Consider the following 23,573-nt stretch of genomic DNA (forward strand, 5'->3'; position numbering starts at 1 on the left):
AGCTTTCCCCATCTTGGTGTCATGGATACATGTTGAACCATCCGTACCATCCGTCATTCAGGAACTACGGATGCTGGCTTATAGAAAAAGACACAACGTGCTGGAGTAACTCAGCAGACCAGGCAGCATCACTGGAGAACAGGTACAGGTGACATTTCGGGTTGTCGTGGCGGGGGGGGGGGGGGGGGGGGGGGGGGGGGGGAGAAAGCTGGAAGAGAATTCGAGGCAGGACAAAGCCTGGCAAGTGATATGTAGATACAAGTGGGGAGGGGGCTGATTGACAGATGACTGTATAAAGGCCAGGCATGAAAAGACAAACAATGTAAGATGAGGATAGAAAAGGTCGAATGATAAATCCATAGATAGATATATAGATGGAAGGGGACGGAGGTAGAGAAATAGGTGAGAATCCGGCTTGGCCACAAGGAATAGGGTGGGTATAAAAGGGGGGAGAAAAAGGGGAAGCCGGGTTGTTTTTGGATTAGTTACCTCATGTTGGAGAACTCAATGTTAATGCCATTGGATGGTAAGTTAAAGGCGTATACGAGATGTTGTTCCTCCAGTTTTTGCTTGGCCTCACTCTGGCAATGGAGGAGGCCCAGGACAGGTCAGTATGGAAATGGGAAGGGGAGTTAAAATGGTTAGCAACCAGCAGACAATGCCCGAGGCCAGGATCAAACTCGGGTTCCTGGCGCTGTGAGTCAGCAGCTCTGTCAGTCGCACCACTGTGCCATTAATAAACTATATCAGATGTGCTGATATACGATGAAAATTGTTGCATCATGGGTTATCTAGTCAAATCATACCATACATAGGTACAACAGGTGATGCAAAAAGAGAAATAAAACAGAGTGCTGAATATAATGTTACAGCTGTAGAGAAAGTGCAGCCAAGAAAAAGTGCAAGAGCTGCAACAAGGTGGAATGTGTTTCAGGCAAAAAACTTGCCACGCGCATCTCCTTTAAACTTTGCTTCTCTCACCTTAAAGATAGGCCCTCCAGTATTTGATATTTCCATCTGCCATTTCTCCGCAGATCCCTGTGGCTGATCTATATCCCACTGTATACTTTGACAGCCTTCCATACAGTCTGTTACCCCTGCAATCTTGGTGTCATCTGCAAATTTACTAAATACCCAATTACATTCACATCCAAGTCATTTATATATATCACACACATCTATTCCAGAACAGATCCCTGTGGGACTCCACTTGTCACAGACCTCCAACCTGAATATTATGTTTCCACCACAGTCCTCTGTTCTGAATCCATATGACCAAGTCACTGTTTATCCCATGCATCATAATGTTCTGAATCAGCAAACCATGGGACCTTTATCTAATGCCTTACTAAAATCCATGTAGACAACGAGTGGGAGGAGAATTAGAAGTAGAGTTAGAGGGGGGGAAACAGTTGATAAGGAGAGGCAAAGCACAGGCAGACTTTACTCAGATCTCCCGTGGATTTTGAAGCAATAGCAACAAGGAGAAGCAGGAGAAAACACTGATAGGCTCTAGCCCGAGTGGGAGGAAAGTTAGAAGTGAGTCAGAGGGGGAAAACAGTTGACAAGGAGAGGCAAAGCACAGACAGACTTTACTCAGAGCTCCCGTGGATTTTAAAGCAACAGCAACACAGAGAAGCAGGAGAAAACACTGATTGGCTCTAGCCCGAGTGGGAGGAGAGTTAGAAGTGAGTCAGAGGGGGAAAACAGTTGATAAGGATGCTAGGAGGCTGCAAGGTGACTTGGATAGGCTGGGGGAGTGGGAAAATGCATGGCAGATGTAGTATAATGTAGATAAATGTGAGATCCACTTTGGTGGCAAAAACAGGAAAATAGACTGTTATCTGAATGGTGGCCGTTAGGAAAAGGGGAGATGCAACAAGACCTGGGTGTCATGGTACACCAGTCGTTGAAAGTAGGCATGCAGGGGCAGCAGGCAGTGAAGAAAACGAATGGTATGTTAGCATTCATAGCAAAAGGATTTGAGTATAGGAGCAAGGAAGTTCTACTGCAGTTGTACAGGTTCTTGGTGAGACCACACCTGGAGTATTGCATACAGTTTTGGTCTCCAAAGCTGAGGAAAGATATTCTTGCCATAGGGGGAGTACAGAGAAAGTTCACCAGACTGATTCCTGGGATGTCAGGACTTTCATATGAAGAAAGACTGGATAGACTTGGCTTGTACTCACTAGAATTTAGAAAATTGAGGGGGGATCTTATAGACACTTACAAAATTCTTAAGAGGCTGGACAGGCTAGATGCAGGAAGATTGTTCCCGATGTTGGGGAAGTCCAGAACAAGGGGTTACAGTTTAAGGATAAGGGGGAAATCTTTTAGGTCTGAGATGAGAAAAACATTTTTCACACAGAGAGTGGTGAATCTCTGGAACTCTCTGCCACAGAATGTAGTTGAGGCCAGTTCATTGGCTATATTTAGTAGGGAGTTAGATGTGGCCCTTGTGGCAAAAGGGATCAGGGGGTATGGAGAGAAGGCAGGTACAGGATACTGAGTTGGATGATCAGCCATGATCATATTGATTGACGGTGCAGGGTCGAAGGGCTGAATGGCCTACTCCCGCACCTATTTTCCATGTTTCTATGTATGTTTCTATGTGGTCTCACCAGAGCCCTATGCAACTGCAGAAGAACCTCTTTACTCCGATACTGAAATCTTCTTGTTATGAAGGCCAACATTCCATTAGCTTTCTTCACTGCATTCTGTACCTGTAAGCCAACTTTCAGTGACCGGTGTCGAAGGACGCCCAGGTCTCACTGCACCTCCACCTTACCTAACCTAACCCCATTGAGATAATAATCTGCCCCCTTTTTTTGCCGCCAAAGTGGATAACCTCACATTTATCTATATTATACTGCATCTGCCATGCATCTGCCCACTCACTCAACCTGTCCAGGTCACCCTGCAACCTCCTAACATCCTCTTCACAGTTCACACTGCCATCCAGCTCCGTGTCATCCGCAAACTTGCTAGTGTTGCTCCTAATTCCCTCTTCCAAATTATTTATATATATGGTAAACAGTTGCGGCCCCAACACCGAGCCTTGTGGCTCTCCACTCGCCACTGCGTGCCATTCTGAAAAGGACCCGTTCACTCCTACTCTTTGCTTCCAGTCTGCCAACCAATTTTCTATCCATGTCAACACCCTAGCCCCAATACAATGTGCTCTAATTTTAGTCACCAGTCTCCCGTGCGGGACCTTATCAAAGGCTTTCTGAAAATCTAGATACACTACATCCACTGGCACACCTTCATCCATTTTATTTGTCACATCCTCAAAAAATTCCAGAAGATTAATCAAGCAATCAATTAATCATCCCTTTCATAAATCCATGTCGACGGACTAATCCTTTTACAGCTCTCCAAATGCCACATTATTACCTCTTTAATAATTGACTACAGCATCTTTCCCACCACTGAAGTCAGGCTAACTGGTCTATAATTCCCCGTTTTCTCTCTCATTCCTTTCTTGAAAAGTGAAAACCCGGCGTGGCTTTAATGGCCGTGGGACATTCGAACGCCCGCAGGGGGCTCAAACATTGTGACATTTAGACCTGGAGCGGAGCCGTACATCGCCGGCGCAGCCTAAAATGGCCGTGGGACTTACCATCGCCCGCCTGGGGCTTTAACATTGGGCTTCAACATCGGGAGAAAAATGGAGAGCAGGGAAAAGACTTTGCCTTCCATCACAGTGAGGAGGAGGTTCACTGTGATGGATGTTTGTGTGAATTGGTTGTGTGTCTAGTAGGAATCATTTTTTGTTTGTATGACTAGAAACAGAGTTTTGTTTGAGCCTCACTGAGGTTTAAATAACAATAAATATTGTATTGTATTGTATTGGATAACATTAGCTTTCCTCCAATCCACAGGAACTGATCCTGAATCTATTGAACATTGGAAAATGATCAGCAATGCGTTCACTATTTCTAGAGCCACCTCCTGAGGACCCTGGAATGCAGACCATCAGGCCCAGGGGATTTATCATCCTTCAGCCCCATTAGCCTATCCAATACTATTTCTTGCCTAATGAAAATGTCTTTCAGTTCCTCTACCCCCTTAGATCCTCTGTCCTCCAGTACATCTGGGAGATTGTTTGTGTCTTCCTTATTGATGACAGATCCAAATAACCTATTCAACTCTTCTGCCATTTCCTTGTTGCCCATAATAATTTCACCAGTTGGCAGATGCTGTTGTATGTGGATAAATGTGGGCTGATGGATTTTGGTGGCAGTGACAGGAAGGCCAGTGTTTTCAGATTCTGAAAAGTGGTGGCACCATGAGACCTGGTGTCAATGTGCATCAGTGGCGGGATGGGAGCATGCAGACGCAGCAGCTGATAGGGTGACAGATGATCGGTTGACCTTTGCCGTGGGAGGATTTGAGTTCAGGAGCAACAACCCACAGGCCCCTTGTGAGTGCACCAGGAGTACAGTGTGCACTTCCCATATCTGAGGACGGATGATCTGATTACAGAACAAATTTAGCAAAGTTTTACAAGACATTCAGGTTTTCCAACTGAAAGGAGAAAAACATTCAGTTCTTGCAATTGAAAGGAGAAGGTGACAATATTAAAAGGTCAGAAGATCATATTTAGGGAGCAATTGACAATAGGAACAAAGAGTGGAACCTTTAAGTCAGCAGCCACTTCATGAGACACATTAAGTTTTGTAGCTGAAAGCAGTTCGCAACCTGGAGTGACCTACTTGCGGGTGCATGATAAGGAAGGCAGACACTAGAGGAGCTGTTGGGAGTGACTGTGCTGAAGGTAACTGTGAGACTTTAGCTCAACAGGGTTTGGTGTGGAGGGTGATGGTGGGATAAGGTGTGGTCAGTGCTTTTTCTTTCTTTCGTAAATCTTCTGTTGTCTAGTACTGTAGAGACGGCAGTTAGGGAAGGAAGAGAGGAGGCACCTTCCTCCTGCAGGATGTGGGAAGTCAGGGAAACTTACAGTGTCCCTTAGAACTACACCGGGGTGAGGTGTGCGCAGCTGCAGGTCCTTACAGGTGGCGTTAGGGCACTGGAGCAGCAGCTGGACGATGTAGGGATCATCTGGGAGACTGAGAAGGACATATATAGCACAGTTACAGTTAGGTGGTCATGCCGAGAGTATGGGCAGAATGTAGACGGTTGGTCACCAAGAAAGGGAGCAGGCAGAGAGTACAGTAATCCCCTGTGGCCATTCCCCTTGACAACAGGTATGCCCTTTTGGATACTATTCAGTAGGGGGATGTCTGGTTGGGAGAGCAGCAGCAGTCAGGTTTGTAACATTGGGCGTGGGTCTGAGTCACAGCATGGAAGGGTGAAGACAGGCAGAGCCAAGGTGATAGGGGACTTGAATGGAGAAACAAGGGACTGCATGTGCTGGATTATAAAAAAAAGACACAAAGTGCTGCAGTAACTCAATGTGTTAGGCAGCATGTTTCAGTTTGGGATCCTTCATCAGACTTTTCAAACTTCAGGATCTTTCTTCAGATGAAATATTTTAAATGGCGTCTGCAATCGGTGTTCCTGACCTGAAATGTCACCTATTGAAGTTCTCCAGAGATGCTGCCTGACCTGCTGAGTTACTTTATGCCCATGTGTAGTACTGAACTGTTTTGGTCATCCAGCCACAGGAAGGATGTCATTAAGTTGGAAAGCAGACAGAGAAGATTTTCGAGGTTATTACCATGACTTTAGGGAATGAGCTATTGGGAGAGGTTGGGCAGTCTAGGACTTTATTCATTGGAGTGTAGGAGGCTGGAGGTAGATCCTTCAGAGATGTAGAAAGTCAGAAAGGATTTAGGTTGACACAGCTGGTCGAGCTGCTACATCACAGTGCCAGAGACCTAGGTTTGATCCAGACCTAGGTTCGATCCTGACCTTGGGTGTTATCTGTGTGAAGTTTGCACGTTCTCCCTGTAACTGTGTGGGATTACTTTGGGTTCTCCGGTTTCCTCCCTCATCCCAACGATGTGCAGGTTTGCAGTTGAATTGGCCCTCTCTCTGCAAATTTCCCCGAGTATACAGGGAGAGGATAAGAAAGTGGGATAAAACAGAACTCATGTGAATGAGTGATCAATGGTCAGCATAGTCTTGGTGGACTAAAGAGCCTGTTTTAATGCAGCACCACTAAACCAAATAGATAGTGAATGCACAGTCTTTTACCCACAGCAGGGGAATCAAAAACAAGGAGACACGTGTTTATGGTAACACAAACCTGATGGAGGCTTGTTCACTCAAGGATGGTGGGGATATGCAATGAGCTGCCAGAGGAGGTAGTTGAGGCAGGTACTATGAACAACATTTAAACACACGTTGACAGGTAGACGGATAGGAAAGGTTGAGTAGGATATCAGACAAATGTGGCCAAATGTGAAGAACTTTGATCAGCATGGACAAGTTGGGCCGAAGGGCCTGTTTTCATGCTCTATGGCACTGGCTCTCTGGTAGATACTGGATGGCAAGACTGATAAATGGAGAGACTGTATTCGTTAGGGCCACCTTCATTAGAATTTAGGAGAATGAGGGGGATGTCATAGAACACCAATAGAACTGGGTGCAGGAAGGTGTTCCTGATGGTCAGGGACTCTCAGGCCAGAGGTCACAGACTAAAGGTCAGGGGTCAGCCAGTTAAGAAGGGGGCTGACAGGAAATGTCTTCTCCCAGAGAATGGAGATTCTGTGAAATTCTCCACCACTAAAATGTGTTGAAGCCAAATCATTAAATATATGTAAGTGGTTGGATATTTCTGGGGGTTAAAGGGAACAAGGGCTGTGGAGAAAGCTGCAACTGGACACAGAGCGTGGGTGATCAGCCGTGACCATTCTGAATGGTTGAAAAGGATCGATGGGCCAAATGGCCTGCTCCTGCTCCACATTCTGTTGCTGTGATACCCGGAAGCCCACCTGCCCTTGTAGTAGCGTCTGTAAGTCTGTAAGTGTGGATGTTTGGGCACAACAGCCTCCCCATTCACCTTCAACTACAAGGGATCCTTTACTTATGAATAGTCCAAGAAAATGAGTTGCTTATTTCTTTTGCCGAGCCCTGGCTGACAGGTAGTGATACAAAGGATAGAATAGAACGATAGAATGAACGTTCTCAAGTGAAATTGTATTCTGACTCACCAATACACGTGCCATTTGTTGCTTTCACGTGTCCTTCTCCACAGGTTTTGGATGAAACTAGAAACGTCAGATGGCTGTTGTAAATCACTGCAAAACAAACCAGAACAGGGTTAGATATTGGAAGAATCCATGTCCATACATTATTCTGTTCCCACAGAGCTGCAAAGAAGGAGATTGATTTTACTTCGGAGTCACGCGAGTGACTACGTGAAGAACCCGCTCAGTGCGCAGGCGCGGCATTACGCCAGCAGTGCAACAGGGGCTGCCACGGGAGTTAGGCACTCCCGTTACAGGTTGAACCGGACCGTCAGGTGAGTACCCTGAGGTCGGGTTTTCTTTTACAGGTGAGCCTTTTTCTGCTTGTGTTTTTTACAGGCAGAGAAAAAGGCTCTGGAACAAAACTGTCCCCCGTTTTCCCGTTGGGGAGGGGGGCAGCAACAGGCAGTAGGAGCGGTACCCGGTGTTCCGTAATTCCCCGACACCGTGCCGAGGCCAGCCCGCTAGTACCTGAAGCAGCGGGCTGGACGCATAGCCACTCGAGAGGCATCCGGCAGGTGTTCCCGATGTCGGACGGGACGTCTCTCCACCCGCATGGGGGGAGAGAGAGCCGCCTGAGCCGCTGGAGCGGCTCACAGAGCAGGTGCCTGCGAGACGCGCTGCTTGAGGGGCGCTCTCGCTACTACAAGGCACAAAAGCTCCAGAAGAACCTGTCCCCCGCTCGACTCCAGCGGAGGAGCGTTCCATTGCAGGGGGGCAGCAACAGGCGGTAGGAACAATTACCGGTCGCTCCGCTATCCCCATCACCGCGCCGAGCCCAGTCCCGCTAGTGCCTGAACTGCGGGCTGGATGTCTAGCCATCCGAACAGGCATCCGGCCGGTGGCGTCCGATTCGTCGGACGGGGACATGTCTCCACCTAAATGGAGGAGAGACAGCCGCCTGAGCTGCATCCAACAGCAATTGGAGCAGCTCCAGAAAGAGCGCTCTCGCGTAGGGAGGTCAGGCACCCCCTCCACAGTGCTTCATGCACTGCCCTCTGCTCCCTCATTACTGGAGGCTAGCATTGGTGACCAGGGCTGGGCTGGTCTGGAACAGGGGCAGGCGGACGAATTCGAGAGTATGCCAGGGGTGCAGGAACATGAAGAGCTGTTGGGTGTGATGGACCGCTTGTAGCAACCCCACGGGCTGGAGCACCGCTGGAACCAAGAATGGCGGCCAGCATCAACCATTACTGGAAAAGGTGCTCGCTGAGGTGCTGAAACAACACAGCACCAGAAAACGGTGAGGCCCCCAAAGTAAAAAGTGTCAACAGCCAAATCTGGGGGCATGTGGGTCACACATCCAGACCCAAGAACTCAAGCTACAGCGGATCATAAGGCTCCTGACGTCAGCCATCACAGCCTTTGCTCGTTCCGTGGAGACCACGGAGATGGATACCTGCCAGCAGGATGTGCTGGCATTAATGTGTACCACACAATTTGAGATCAACAATCTCCGGAGGGAAACATAAGACCTGCCCTCAATCCCAAATTTGCTGGCTTGTGTAAAGCCCCAGCTGCGGAGACGGCGCGCTGCTATTTGGGAAAGATTTCAATAAAAAACTGAAGGAGATGCAGGAAGCATCAAAAACCTTCGGCCTAATGAGGGCAGGCCCCGGGACGAGCAAACCAAGACCTCCGATACCCAAGCGGCAGCACCCCACGGCATCCACCAGTCGACGTCCGCAATATGGGACTGGTGAACGCTTGGGGTCCGCACATTATCCCCAAAGATCTTTCAGATCAGGGCCCGCAGCGGACCCTCTGGAAAATGCGCCTCCCCCCAACATCGCCAGCACGTCAGAACAAAATCTTCAGGAAAATGAGAATCGCCAATAACCATGGAGGTAGGTGGGTCTGGTCCCTACCAGCATATAGAGAATAAGGGGGCTATATTAACAGGGGGGAGATTACACTTGTTTAAAGAAGCATGGGGTATGGTCACGAGTGACAAGTATATACTCAACAACATTACAGGATATAAAATACAATTCATGTCAGAAAAAATGCCGCCAGTTCAACAATGGCCCCAAAGGGTATTTCTCCCTCCGTCAAAGAGAAACGTGAGGGACAAGCTGAACTGGTGAGACTTATCACAAAGGGGGTCATCGAAAAGACCAAACATGAACCTTTGGAATTTGTATCGAATATATTCACTAAAACCAAAAAAGATGGTGTCTGTCGCATCATCATTGACTTAACATCACTAAACAAATTTGTTAAGTATATACATTTCAAAATGGAGACATATGTTACTGCCAAACAACTGAATTCCAAAGGACACTTCATGGCAAGCATTTATCTTAAAGATGCTTACTATCTAGTACCCATATACAAGGATCATCGCAGATACCTAAAATTTATCTGGATGGTACAAAGCATTGCCCTATGGGCGAACTTCAGCCCAAGATTATTCACCAAAATATTGAACCCAGCCATGGCAATACTAAGAAAACAAAAACATATTGTCATGGCATATCTGGAGGATATTCTCATAGTAGGGAAAACGATGGAATTGGCTGTGGCAGCAGTATCAGCTACAAAACAGCTCCTCGAAACTCTGGGGTTCGTCCTACATCCAGATAAATCTAAGTTGAAGCCATCCACTATCATGGACTACCTGGGCTTCACAATTAACTCAGTCCATATGACTGTTACCTTGCCAAAGGCAAAAATGGTTGAATTAGCACAATCATGCAACAAATTAATGGTCAACGAGCGACCAACTATTCGACAAGTAGCAAGAGTAATTGGGGAAATGGTAGCAGCATTTCCGGCTACACAATTCGGACCTTTGCACTATCAAAAAATTTTACAGAGAGCAAAGGTACGGACAATAAAACGACATACAGGTCACTATGATCGTGTCATGAACTTACCCACTGAAGCAATATCAGAGCTACAGTGGTGGGCAGAAAACGTTTGGCATAGTTTCAGCCCTGTCTTTATCACCAACCCTACTTTAGTTATTCAAACAGATGCCAGTGCTCAAGGCTGGGGAGCGATTAACTCCATTTCCAGCACAAGTGGTAGATGGACTAAACTAGAGTCATCATTACTACTTACACTGGGCATTCACTATCTAGATGTTGGGCGCCTTTTATGGTTTAAAAGCATATTTATCTAATATGCAGCACTTGCATGTTCGGTTACAAATTGATAAATACTACGGTGATGGCTTATATTAACCATATGGGTGGCATAAAATCATTATCATGCGACAAATTGGTCAACATGATTTGGCAATGGTATGTCGAAAGACATATTTGGCTGTCAGCTACTTACCTACCAGGTAAGCTAAACACCCATGCCATGAGAAAATTAAACGCCTGGGTTGCAAGTTTGAACAGACCTTACCTGGAACAGAGATTGTCCAAACAAACCATCACCACCATGTCGGCATCCCTTCGAACATCCACCAAGAGGCAGTACTTAACCAGCATCAAAAAAGGGAGAAGTACTGCCAGGAAACATGGACAACATACGCAACAGCTACAGCCACCAACATACTGGAGTTCCTGGCCATCTACACCACGATGTAGGGATCAGCTACAGTGCCATCAACACAACGCAGAGTGCTCTTTCTGCTTATCTCAAACCAGCGGCAGGACAACAGGCGATGGGATCCCATCCACTGGTGGTAAAACTGATGAAGGGCATTTACAATATCAAGCCCTAAGCCCAGGTATACCCATATTTGGGATATCAGTGTGGTCCTGACATATCTCAGGGAATGGCCACCAGCCAGATCCCCCGGCGTCGAGCAAGCTACACTAAAGACGCTCATGTTGATGGCACTTGTATCCGCTCAGAGGGTCCAGTCACTACACCTATTGCGACTGGACAACATGATCACAGCTCCAGACCAGATCTGTCGTTATCCAGCGACTGGTCAAACAGAGCAGACCAGGAACACCTAATCCAGTCGTGGCTTACCCACCAGAACCACGGTTATGTGCCATGACCCACCTAATATCCTACATAGACACAACCAGAATATTCGAGGGAGATGAAAAGCCTTGTGGGTCAGTCACAAAAACCTTATGGTGGGGTACGAGCCAAACCATTGCGAGATGGCTCAAGCAGGTGCTAGAAACTGCTGGGATAAACACTAACATGTACAAATTTTATTCCACCAGGGCAGCATCCATGTCGACGGCTAAAGAATGGACATGCCTATAGACCACATCCTGGCTACAGCAGGATGGTGGGAAGGGAAAAGACCGTTCAGAAATTTTATAATAAGCCGTTGGCAAAACCTGGTTTATTTGCAGTAAAGATTTACGAACTGCAAATATTTAATTTAAGCCCAGCGGAGCAACTTAATTCTTTGTTGTTATTGTTTAAAAAATACCATTGTGTTTTTCTACAAATAGACTAATTGGTTCATTACGATAACACTTCCTCCCTCAAGAACTTCGGCAGTGAGTGAAATGAAACTGTTACACGGTTTGAAATCACAGAGCTTTGAAATCTTCACGTAGTCACTCACGTGACTCCGAAGTAAAATAGTAAGATTAAATGAGAACTTACCAGTTTGAAGTTTGATCTGTATTTTATGAGGAGTTACGATGAGGGATTACGTGCCCTCCGCTCCCACCCTCATTATATGGATCAAACTAATAAATTGATGTCTCCTTATCTTTACTATGTTTACTTCAAAATAACTGTGTCTATCTGTGATTCCACACCGCTGCTTGGAAGTATGCCGCGCCTGCGCACTGAGCAGGTTCTTCACGTAATCCCTCATCGTAACTCCTCATAAAATACAGATCAAACTTCAAACTGGTAAGTTCTCGTTTAATCTTACTATTATGGTTGTTTTTTGTTTATTTTATTAGAAGTTAATACAGTACAAAACAATACAGTGGCACCTAATTTTAGGTGCCAACTATGTCATACCGTAATCCATTCTATGTACAACCTCTAGTTTTATGTTAGGAGAAGGAAGTAAGCAAGACAAGAAAAAGAATACAATAGAAAGGGGAAAAAGTGGAAAAATAGATGGTAGAGAGTAGAAAAACGTGAAGTGTGTATATAAAAATAAAAAAATAAAAGAAAAAAGAAAAAGTGGAAAGTAGAAATAGAAGAGAAGGTCCCTTAAAAGAGAATTTTTCAAATCTATATTCGGAGATGTAAATCTATCCACGTCATGAACTGAAATCAGCAATCCTTATGGTACCGCTGCATCACATGATTCCAAAAAGTCGATGAAAGGAGACCAACTCCTTAAGAATTGGTCATATTTGACTTCCGGCGGCGTCATGGAGAATTAAGGCGCGGCACTGAGCTTCTCCCCCGTAAAAAAATTGTAAAAGTCGTTTTAAGTCAGCACCGATTTTTTTTTAAAAACTCACCGAAGTCACCTGGTGTTGTGTAAGGGTGTTATCATCAGAAGGTGACGTGAAAATCGGGGAGATTAATGGTGAAATCGGGTGTTTAAATGAGTTTAAATGAGCAGAGATAATCGTTCAAGGGCGCCAGAGAAAAATACTATCAGCCTTCAGCTCGAGGAAGTTTTGGATACTCTGCAAACGACAGAAGAAGAAGATTCTTACAGCCAAGGGTCTCTGCTTGAAATGGCAACAAAAGGAGACAAGAAGGAGAAAGAGGTGAAGCAAATGCTTTTAGATATGACTGCTACAATTAACATGACACTGGAGAAGATGCAAAGTATGGAGTCTCACATGGAGAGTAACAAACAGAGTATGGAAACTAACATGGAGAGTATTTCTCAAAAAATTGATAATACTTGCAGTGAGTTAAAAGAACTCAAAAAGCAGTATAAGGAATTTGATAAGAGATTAAAATCAGAGTGTGTCAGAATTGAAAATGATTACAACAAGAAATTTAAAGGTGTAAGTGATGATATCGGAAAGCTGGATGAGATAATGGAAGAGATGGAGAATGAGATAAAAGAGATTGTCTCGGAAATAAAGAATTTGAAACAATCACAGAAAACTGAAGAGGAAAAACTTGGAAGAATGACTGATAAATGTCTGGACCTGGAATCAGGAACTCGGAGATATAACCTGAGGATTCTCGGAGTAAAGGAAGGACGAGAGGGACATGAATCTCAAACATGTACCTTCGTTACTGACTTACTCAAAGATGTCTTGGAATTGTCGGAAGAACCAAGAACAGACGTCGCTAAACGAGCTGGAAGAGGAACAAATGATTCAAGACAGATAATTGTGAAATTCCGTGACATCTCTTCAGTGGAATTTATATTGAAAAAGATCACTCATGGGAAGAAGCTAACATACCGTGGGGATAATGTGCGAATATTTCGCGATTACTCTCCTGAGGTAGTCCAGAAAATGAGATTGTTTACACCGGCAAGACACACTTTGAGGGAAGTCCCGGGAGTAAGATATGGAATTTTCTTTCCCGGAAAAATGAAGATAACTTATAACGGCGTTGAACGCTCATTTGCAGCTCCCGGAAAAGCTTTAAAGTATGCAGAGGATATCGTTAAGAAAACATCGGGTCAAGCTGCCGACAAGGAAGAAATTTGAACTTTTTACAAAGGTTTGAACTGATTAAAATGGCCGAGCTACCCAGACAATTATAAAGCTTATCTCGTTGGAATGTGTTATTCAGAGAGCTTGGTTATATTCAACCTTGGATGCAAAGCTCAAAGTTTAACCCCTTGGCACCTGCTTGTACGGTAGTTAACCCTTTGGTACCAGCTTGTATGATGTATGGTAGTTATAGAATGGGATATTATGTAAGAATACAGGGTGGATATATATGGGAAAGTTTAGATTAGATTAAGATTGGATAAATTAGAGGGACATATATACTTATATAATCGTGTATATGTTTGTTCTATATTTGTTTTGTTTTTTCATTCCTTATGTCTCTTTTTTCTCTCGGCTGTCACTAGCACTGATTTGATAAACTCATATAAGAAAAAACACAATATGAAACGATATGTAACTTTTTATGAGGATTCACCAAGGGGGAGGAGCTCAATGTATAACAACATCACGGAGGTCTATACATTTTTTGCCATCGTTGATGGCTATTCGTCCTTATGGTATCTTCCCTTAGATACCTTAATAGCACCTTTTTTTTTAAAGCACAATCAAGATTTTTATCTGTTTAATTTTTTTGAAAATAATTGTGTATCACATTCTTTTTTTCTTTTTCTAAGGCACTTTACAAGAAGGAGATGCAATATAAATCTAATAAACCGGGATGACCACCCAAGTCCTAAAATTCTGAGGTATTTGTTTGCACCATATGATTCAGGAATATTACCCTGATTTACAATGCAAGACGATAGACAAATAAAGAATGGAGGAATTACATTTTGTAGTTGGAATATACGGGGTGCCAACGAACCAATTAAGAGGGGTAAAATTTTTGCCCAACTAAAATCGTTGAAAAGCGACATAATGTTTTTGCAGGAGACACACATGAAACAACAAACACAAATAAGATTAAAGGCGAATTGGATAGGCCAAACATACTACTCCTCATTTACTTCTAAATCTAGGGGTACAGCTATTCTTATTAGGAAAGGTATTCCTTTTAAATTAAAGAATACCATATCAGATAAAGAGGGAAGATATATTATAGTTTCGGGTGAAATTTATGCAACCCCACTAACTTTGATAAATATTTATGCTCCGAATTTTGATAACCCCCACTTTTTTGATAAAATTATTGACATAATATCAGAGTTTAATTACCAAAATGTGATAATAGGGGGGGACTTTAACTGTGTTTTAGATTCATATCTAGATAAATCAGCAAAACAAAAGAAGAGTAATTTAAAATCTAAAACTAGCGAACTTCTAAATACATATATAAAAAATACGAATATAATAGATGTATGGAGATCTGCTAATCCAGTTGGAAGGGAATACTCGTTTTACTCTTCGGTGCATAAAACTTATTCAAGAATTGATTATTTTTTAGTGGATATGAAATTAATGCCATATACAAACAACCCAACATACCACATTAGTAGTATCTCAGATCACTCCCCGTTGACATTTTCAGTAAAATTTGAGGGAATGCCGGGCAAAAATTTTTTTGGAGGTTTAATACACATATTTTAAATGACGTGCAAGGCTATCAATATTTAAAACAACAAATGGAACTTTTTTTCGATACAAATGATATACCAGGTACTTTGCCTTCTTTATTATGGGAAACTTTTAAGGCATTTATGAGAGGAATTATAATTTCATATCAAAGTTTTCAAAATAAAAAGAATAAGACAGAACAATTGTTGTTAGAACAAGAAATCAGACAGTTAGAGATGGATAATGCCAAAGATTCCACGACAGATAAACACAATAAGATAATATTACTGAAATTTAAACTTAATCGAATTTTATCGGCAAGGGTAATAAGACTATTCCAAATGACAAAACAGGAACATTTTGAGTTTGGTGACAAACCACATAAGCTTTTAGCTCGCCAATTGAAAAAACAAGAAAAGGAAAATACTATAACCAAAATTAAATCAGAGAAAGGTGAATTACTAATACTACCTAAAGATATTAATAATAGATTTGCCCAATTTTATCAAAACTTATATACATCTAAAATTAAAAGAGAAGATAGTAAAATAAAAAAATTTCTAGATAATTGTAATCTTCCAATACTGGACCTTTTGGAACAAGAGGAATTAGGAGCTCAAATTACAATCAAAGAAATAGGTGAAACAATAAAATCGCTGAAAAATGGTAAGACACCGGGACCAGATGGTTTTAATAATGAATTTTATAAAAAATTTCAGGAGATAACAACCCCTTATTTATTTAATTTATACTCCCATGCTTTTAAAGAAAACAAACTACCTGAAACACTAACAGAATCAACTATTACACTTATTCCAAAAAAAGATAAAGATTTAGAAGATCCGGGCTCGTACAGAGCTATATCACTTTTAAATACAGATCAGAAAATTTTAGCAAAGATTTTATCAAGAAGATTAAGCAAATATATTAGTAAATTGATAAACCCTGATCAAACGGGGTTTATACCTAAAAGATACTCATTTAATAATCTGAGACGTCTGTTTAATATAATGTACTCGCATAAAGTAGAGGAAGAAGATATATCAATTATTTCTTTGGATGCAGAGAAAGCATTTGATCAGGTAGAGTGGCAATACTTATATAAAGTACTACAAAAATTTAATATGGGAGAGAATTTTATAAGATGGGTAAAATTATTATATGATAAACCGATGGCAAGAATTTTAACTAATAACATGTTATCTCAAAAATTTCAACTATCAAGGGGTAATAGGCAGGGATGTGCACTATCACCCCTGCTATTTGCCCTTATGATAGAACCCCTGGCTGAAAGTATAAGAATTCATCCGAATATTCAGGGCTATAATACCAGAGACTCAAAGAATAAAATCTCATTATATGCAGACGATATACTTTTATATATTACAAAGTCACAAACGAGCATACCAAATTTATTAAACTTAATAGAGGAATTTGGGTCTTTTTCTGGATATAGAATAAACTGGAATAAAAGTGAAATCATGACATTAAAACCTCAAGAACCTACACACTTACTGAAGTTCCCCTTTAAAATCGCAACAGAAAAATTTAAATATTTGGGTATTCAGATTACTAGAAAATATAAAGCATTATTCAATGCTAATTTCATGCCTTTATTAAATAAACTTAATACGTTGATTAAATTTTGGAAAACACTTCCCTTATCATTATTAGGTAGAATAAATGCAATAAAAATGATCTTCCTACCACAATTACTATACCTATTTCAATCTATACCGGTATATATACCAAAATACTTTTAAAAAAAATTAGACTCTAATATTACTAATTATATTTGGGACTATAGATCACATAGAATCACAAAAAAACACTTATGTAAACCAAAAGAGGTCGGGGGACTTTCACTTCCGAATTTTATGTATTATTACTGGGCAGTGCATATTAAGAATATGATTTATTGGTTGGATAGTTCTACCCAACAGACAGAATGGATAAAAATGGAGAAGGAGGATTGCCATCCTAGTAATATAGGAACGATCCTCTTCTCCCCAAAAAAACTGAATAACACAATATATAAGAAGAACCCAATTATATATGGTACAATAAGAATTTGGAAACAAATAAAATTATCTTTAAAATTAAGAAATCTATCACTGTTAATGCCAATAGCGAATAACCCTTTATTTAAACCATCTCTTATTGATAAGACATATAACCAATGGGAAAGTCTCGGAATTAGAAGGATCGGGGATATGTATGAAATGGGAAACTTACTATCATTCCAACAATTACAATTAAAATTTAAATTGAAAAACAACCAATATTTTAAATATCTTCAGATTTGCGATTTCGTGAAAAAATATATACAAGGATATCAAAAAGTAACTCCTGACTTATTGGAAGAGGCAATGAATATTGAAGCTGACTCACAAAAATTAATATCATATTTATATAATAGTATTCTAAATATAGACCTACCATCGACAGAGGTACTTAGAGAAGAGTGGGAACGGGAACTAATGATAAAAATTACGAAGGTTAAATGGGAAAAATACCTGATATATATTCACAAATGTTCAATTAATGTAAGACATAATTTAATTCAATTTAAAATTGTACATAGATTATATTACTCAAACACAAGATTGAACAAATTTTATCCAAATATATCCGCCACTTGTGATAAATGTCTAGCCCAAAAGGCAACTATAACACACTCCTTAGTCTCCTGCATAAAACTTTATAGATTTTGGAATGATATTTTTGAAATATTTACAAAATTATTCAAGACAAGAATGGAACCTAATACTGAAATGATTATATTTGGCGTAATGGAAGATGGGAATAAATTGAACACATCTCAAAATCTATTCCTTAACTATGGTTTAATAATAGCAAAAAAATTAATTCTTAAATTTTGGAAGGGTACATCAATACCAACGCTTAAAATGTGGATTGCAAGTATGTTGGACACCGCTCATCTTGAGGAAATGCGATTCCTCCTAATGGATAAATCAGACCAATTCATAACGAGTTGGTCTCCATTCGTCGTTTTTTTGGAATCATATGGTGCAACACAATTGTAAAAAATAACTGTTTCAGGACTGGACGAGGGTTGGTCAAGACTATAAATAATGATCTCCTCTTTTTTTCTTTTCTTCTCTCTATTCTCTCTCTCAACTTTCTTCATTTACTCGTTTTCTTTTTTCACACACTATATATTTCACATCTTTCTATCCTTTACTATCTAACTTCTTTTTCTTATTCTAATCTTTTTTCAGTGTAACAAAAAAAAAAAAAAAAGAAGTTGTACATAAAATGTATTATGAAAATATATATTAGGCACTTTGGTGCCATATGACTGTACTTACTTCTAATAAAATAAAATATTAAAAAAAAAAAAGAATTGGTCATATTTATCTATTAGTCGGAGTCTCATTTCTTCAAGGCGTGCTATGTCCATCATATTCCTAATCCACATTTTAACAGTTGGTATGGTTGTATTTTTCCAAAATTTAAGTATCAATTTCTTTCCAATTATTAACCCATAATTAAAAAAAACATTTTGGTCTTTATTTAAATTGGTATCTTCTCCTATTATTCCAAATATAATCTATTCCATTTTGGGTTCTATTCTTGACTTGAAGAGCTTTGTAAATATATCAAATATATCACTCCAAAATTTATTCAACTTTGTACATCCTACAAATGAATGTGTTATATTAGCGTTTTGAAACAAACATTTATCGCATCTGGGAGAGACGTTTGGATAAAATTTATTCAACCTCGTTTTTGAATAATATAGTCTATGTAATAATTTGAATTGAATTAAATTATGTCTTGCATTAATAGAACAGTTATGTGTATTCATCAAATACTTTTCCCATCTTTCCTTCGAGATCTTTATCATTAGCTCATGTTCCCAATCTTCCCTTAGTGCTTCTGTTGAGGGTGATTCTCTATATAATATATTATTATAAAAGTATGATATTAATTTTTGTGAATCAGCCTTAATATTCATTGCTTCTTCTAAAGGGTCTAAAAATATAGTTTGAAATCTATGTGTATATTTCTTCATAAAGTCACATACCTGTATATATTTAAAATATTGATTATCCTTCAATTTTAATTTTAATTTTAATTGTTGAAATTATAACAGTTTGCCCAATTCATACATATCCCCTACTTTCCTAATCGCCAGTCTATCCCATTGTTGATATGTGTTGTCGATGAGAGGTTTGAATGCGGGGTTGTTCAATAGTGGGGTTAGTACTGATAAATTATTTAATTTCAAGGATACTTTTATTTGTTTCCAAATTCTTACTATATTGTGAATAATTTGGGTTCTTCTTATATATTATACTATTCAATTTTATCGGTGAGAGCAGGATCGTTCCTATATCGTGTGGATAGCACTCTTCTTTCTCCATTCCTATCCACTCCAACTGCTGAGTGGAACTTTCCAGCCAGTACATTATGTTCTTAATATGCACTGCCCAGTAGTAATACATAAAGTTAGGTAATGATAAACCCCCAACTTCTTTAGATTTGCACAAATGCTTTCGTTGAATTCTATGTGTTCTGTAATCCCATATAAAATTAGTGATAGTGGAATCTAGTTTTTTGAAAAAATATTTTGGAATATATATTGGGATCGCTTGAAACAAATATATTAATTGTGGTAAGAAAGTCATTTTTATAGCGTTAATTCTACCTATCAATGAGAACGGAAGCGTTTTCCAAAATTTAATCATATCATTCAGTTTATTTAATAGTGGTATAAAATTGGCACTAATGATTATGGTTAATGCTTTGCCAATTATGGTTATGATTATGATTAATGCTTTGCCAATTGACAACATTAACAGAAGAGTTCAGTAGCTCCTCAAATATGTGATGAAGAAGACTGCTAAGAGCTGTTAAAGTTCGTCATACACCAGTTAGAGTTAGTCATACAGCAGAGAAACGGGCCCTTGAGTCCTTGCAACAATCAACCGCCCACCTCTATCAATCCTACATTTTATATACACTCCTCTGCCATTTGATCCTCGTCTTTCTGACCCAGACCACGATCAGTAGGGAGAGGTAAAAACACATCCTCCACAATAACTCTCAACACGGGTATCCCACTGGATCCCTGCTCAGTCCCTGCTATACTCCCAAAACACTCGTGACTGTGTGGTCAAACTCAAGAGTCAAGAGTATTTTATTGTCACATGTCCCAATCAAAAAAATGATTAAGTAGGAACTGCAGATGCTGGAAAAATCAAAGATAGATAAAAATGCTGAAGAAACTCAGCGGGTGAGGCAGCATCTATGGAGCAAAGGAATAGGTGAAGTTTTGGGTCGAGACCCTTCTTCAGACATGTGTGGGTGTGGTGGGGGCAGGAAGAAGAAACAAAGAGGCGGAGACAGTGGGCTGTGGGAGAGGAAAGAGGGACTACCTGACATTGGAGAAGTCAATGTCCATACCGCTGGGGTGTAAACTACCCAAGCAAAATATGAGGTGCTTTATGGTGGGACTCACTGTGGCCATGGAGGAGGCCCAGGACAGAAAGTTCGGATTCGGAATGGGAGGGGGAGTTGAAGTGCTGAGCCACTGGGAGATCAGGTTGGTTATTGCGAACTGAGCGAAGGTGTTGGGCGAAGCGATCGCCAAGCCTGCACTTGGTCTCACTGATGTAGAGCAACTGACACCTAGAGCAGCGGATGCAATAGATGAGGTTGGAGGAGGTGCAGGTGAACCTCTGCTGCACATGGAAAGACTGTTTGGGTCCTTGGATGGAGTCAAGTGGGGAGGTAAAGCGACAATTGTAGCATTTCCTGCGGTTGCAAGGGAAAGTACCAGGGGTGGGTGGTTTGGGTGGGAAAGGACAAATTGACCAGGAAGTTATGGAGGGAGCGGTCTCTGCGGAAAGCCTAAAGGGGAGGAGATGGGAAGATGTGGCCAGTGATGGGATCTTGTTGGAGGTGGCGAAAATGTCAGAGGATTATCTGTTGTATGTGACGCCTGGTAGGGTGGAAGGTGAGGACAAGGGGGACTCTGCTTGTGTTACGATTGGGGGGGATGTGGAGTGAGAGCAGAATTACGGGGTATAGAAGAGACCCTGGTGAGAGCCTCATCTATAGTCGAAGAGCGGAGCCCCCGTCCTCTAAAGAATGAGGACATCTCCGATGCCCTGGTTTGGAACACTTCATCCTGGGTGCAGTGGAGGCGTAGACGGAGGAATTGGAAGTAGGAGAGTCCTTACAGGAAGCAGAGTGGGAAGAAGTGTAGTCCAGATAGCCATGGGAGTCAGTGGGTTTATAGGAGATGTCGGTCAGTAGTCTGATAGCTGCGATGGAGATAATGAGATCTAGAAATGGTAGGGAGATGTCGGAAATAATCCAGGTGTATTTGTGTGCCGGATGGAAGTTAGTGGTGAAATGGATCGTCAGTGAGTTCTGTATGGGTACACGAGGTAGCACCAATGCAGTCGTCGATGTAGTGGAGGTAGAGTTCGGGGATAGGGCCACGGTACGCCTCGAACAAGGATTAAAAAAAGAGATTCCTACTTGCAGCGGCACAACAGAATATGTAAACATAGCACTCTGTTAACAATATGATCAATGAATTGGAAATTTCAATATATATAAATATATATATATATATATATTAGTACCTACACACAAAGGAACAAACAATAATAGTGCAAAAAGATAAAACCAATGTCCCCAAGTCTATGTAGTTCAGAGCTTATTTAGAGGGTGTAGTGTTTAATAGGCTGATGGCTGCAGGAAAGAAGCTGTTCCTGAACACTGCAGATTTCAGGCTCCTAAATCTTCTTCCTGATGATGAGCAGGGGTGATATGAGTGTGGCCAAGGAGGCGTCGGTCCCTGATGATGCTGGCTGCCTTTTTGTGGCAGTGACTCTTGTAAATCCCTTAGATGGTGGGGAGGTTAGTACGTGTGATGGACTGGGCAGTGTTCACCACTTTTTGCAGTCTTCTTTGCTCCTGGGCGTTCCATCAGTTTGGAGATGACACCACTGCAGTGGGCCGGATCACTAACAACAATGAGCCAAGAGTACAGAACAAAGTAACATTGTGTCAGGACAATAGCAGTAAGACAAAGGTGCTATTTCTTGACTTCAGGAAACAAGCTGGAAACAGTAGAGAGAAGATTTACAAGGATGCTGCCACGACTAGAGGGTCTGAGCTATAGGATGTTGAGTAGGCTGGGACTCTATGCCTTGGAGCACAGGAAGACGAGGGGAGATCTTAGAAAGGAGTTTAAAATCATGAGAGTAATAGATGGGCTAGATGCACAGTCTCTTGCCCAGAGTAGGCAAATCGAGGACCAGAGGACATAGGTTTAAGATGAAGGGGAAAAGATTTAATAGGAATTTGAGGTAGACAAAAGTGCTGGAGAAACTCAGCGGGCGACGCAGCATCTCTGGAGATGTTTCAGGTCTAGACCTTTCTTCATTCTGAAACATTGCCTATTCCTTCTCTCCATAGATGCTGCCTCACCTGCTGAGTTTCTCCAGCATTTTTGTCTACCTTTGATTTTTCTTGCATCTGCAGTTCTTTCTTAAACATAGGAATCTGAGGGGTAACTTGTTCACCCAAATGGTGGTGGGTATATGGATAAGCTGCCAGAGGTAGTTGAGGCAGGGATTATCCCAATGTTTAAGAAACAGTTAGACCGGTACATGGGAGGACAGGTTTGGGGAGATATGGCCCAAACGCTGGCAGGTGGGACTAGTGTAGCTGGGACATGTTGGCCTGTGTGGGCAAGTTGGGCCGAAGAGCCTGTTTCCATGCTGCATCACTATAACTCTATAACATTGTGGAGTACATGACCCAATCAGCAACAATGATGCAAGAATAGAAATGGTTGAGAGCTTCCTTGGCATAAATGTTATCAACGGTCTGCCATGGACCAACCACATTGAAATGACAGCCAAGAGGGTACACCAAGGCATCTATTTCTTCAGGAGACTAAGGAAATTTAGCATGTCTCCAATGTAGACATTCTTCTATAGATGGATCACAGAAAGCATAATGTTGGGTTGCATCACAGCTTGCTTTGTTAACATCTCTGTCCAAGTTCACAAGGTCACTTGCACCTTCTCTAACCTCATCTACTGTATTCGTTGTTCAAGATGTGGACTCTTTTACATCATCAAGAACAAATGTAGAATGGGCGATCGTTTTACGGAACACCTTCGCTCAGCCCGCCTGAACCTACCTGATCTCCTGGACACTTTCATTCTCCTTCCCATTCCTACACTGACCTTTCTGTCCTAGGTCTCCTCCATTGTCAGAGTGAGGCTAAACCAAATTGGAGGAACAGCATCTCATATTTCGCTTGGCAGCTTAGTGGTATGAATATTGATTTCTCTCACTTCAGGTAGCCCCAACATTCCCTCTC

The 23,573-nt window shown here is 41.5% G+C and overlaps 1 protein-coding gene across 1 annotated transcript in view; it reads right to left on the reverse strand.

Moving 5' to 3' along the window:
- Positions 1–23,573, reverse strand: part of LOC116991885 (latent-transforming growth factor beta-binding protein 2-like) — a 110,859-nt gene that overhangs the window by 69,513 nt on the left and 17,773 nt on the right. Inside the window, exon 2 of the mRNA XM_033050862.1 lies at positions 7,122–7,208. Within this exon, the coding sequence (XP_032906753.1) occupies positions 7,122–7,208 (87 nt within the window). The remainder of the gene's footprint in view (positions 1–7,121; positions 7,209–23,573) is intronic.

Source organism: Amblyraja radiata, chromosome 35 (assembly GCF_010909765.2).
Source record: "Amblyraja radiata isolate CabotCenter1 chromosome 35, sAmbRad1.1.pri, whole genome shotgun sequence".
NCBI classification, from domain to species: Eukaryota; Metazoa; Chordata; class Chondrichthyes; order Rajiformes; family Rajidae; genus Amblyraja; species Amblyraja radiata.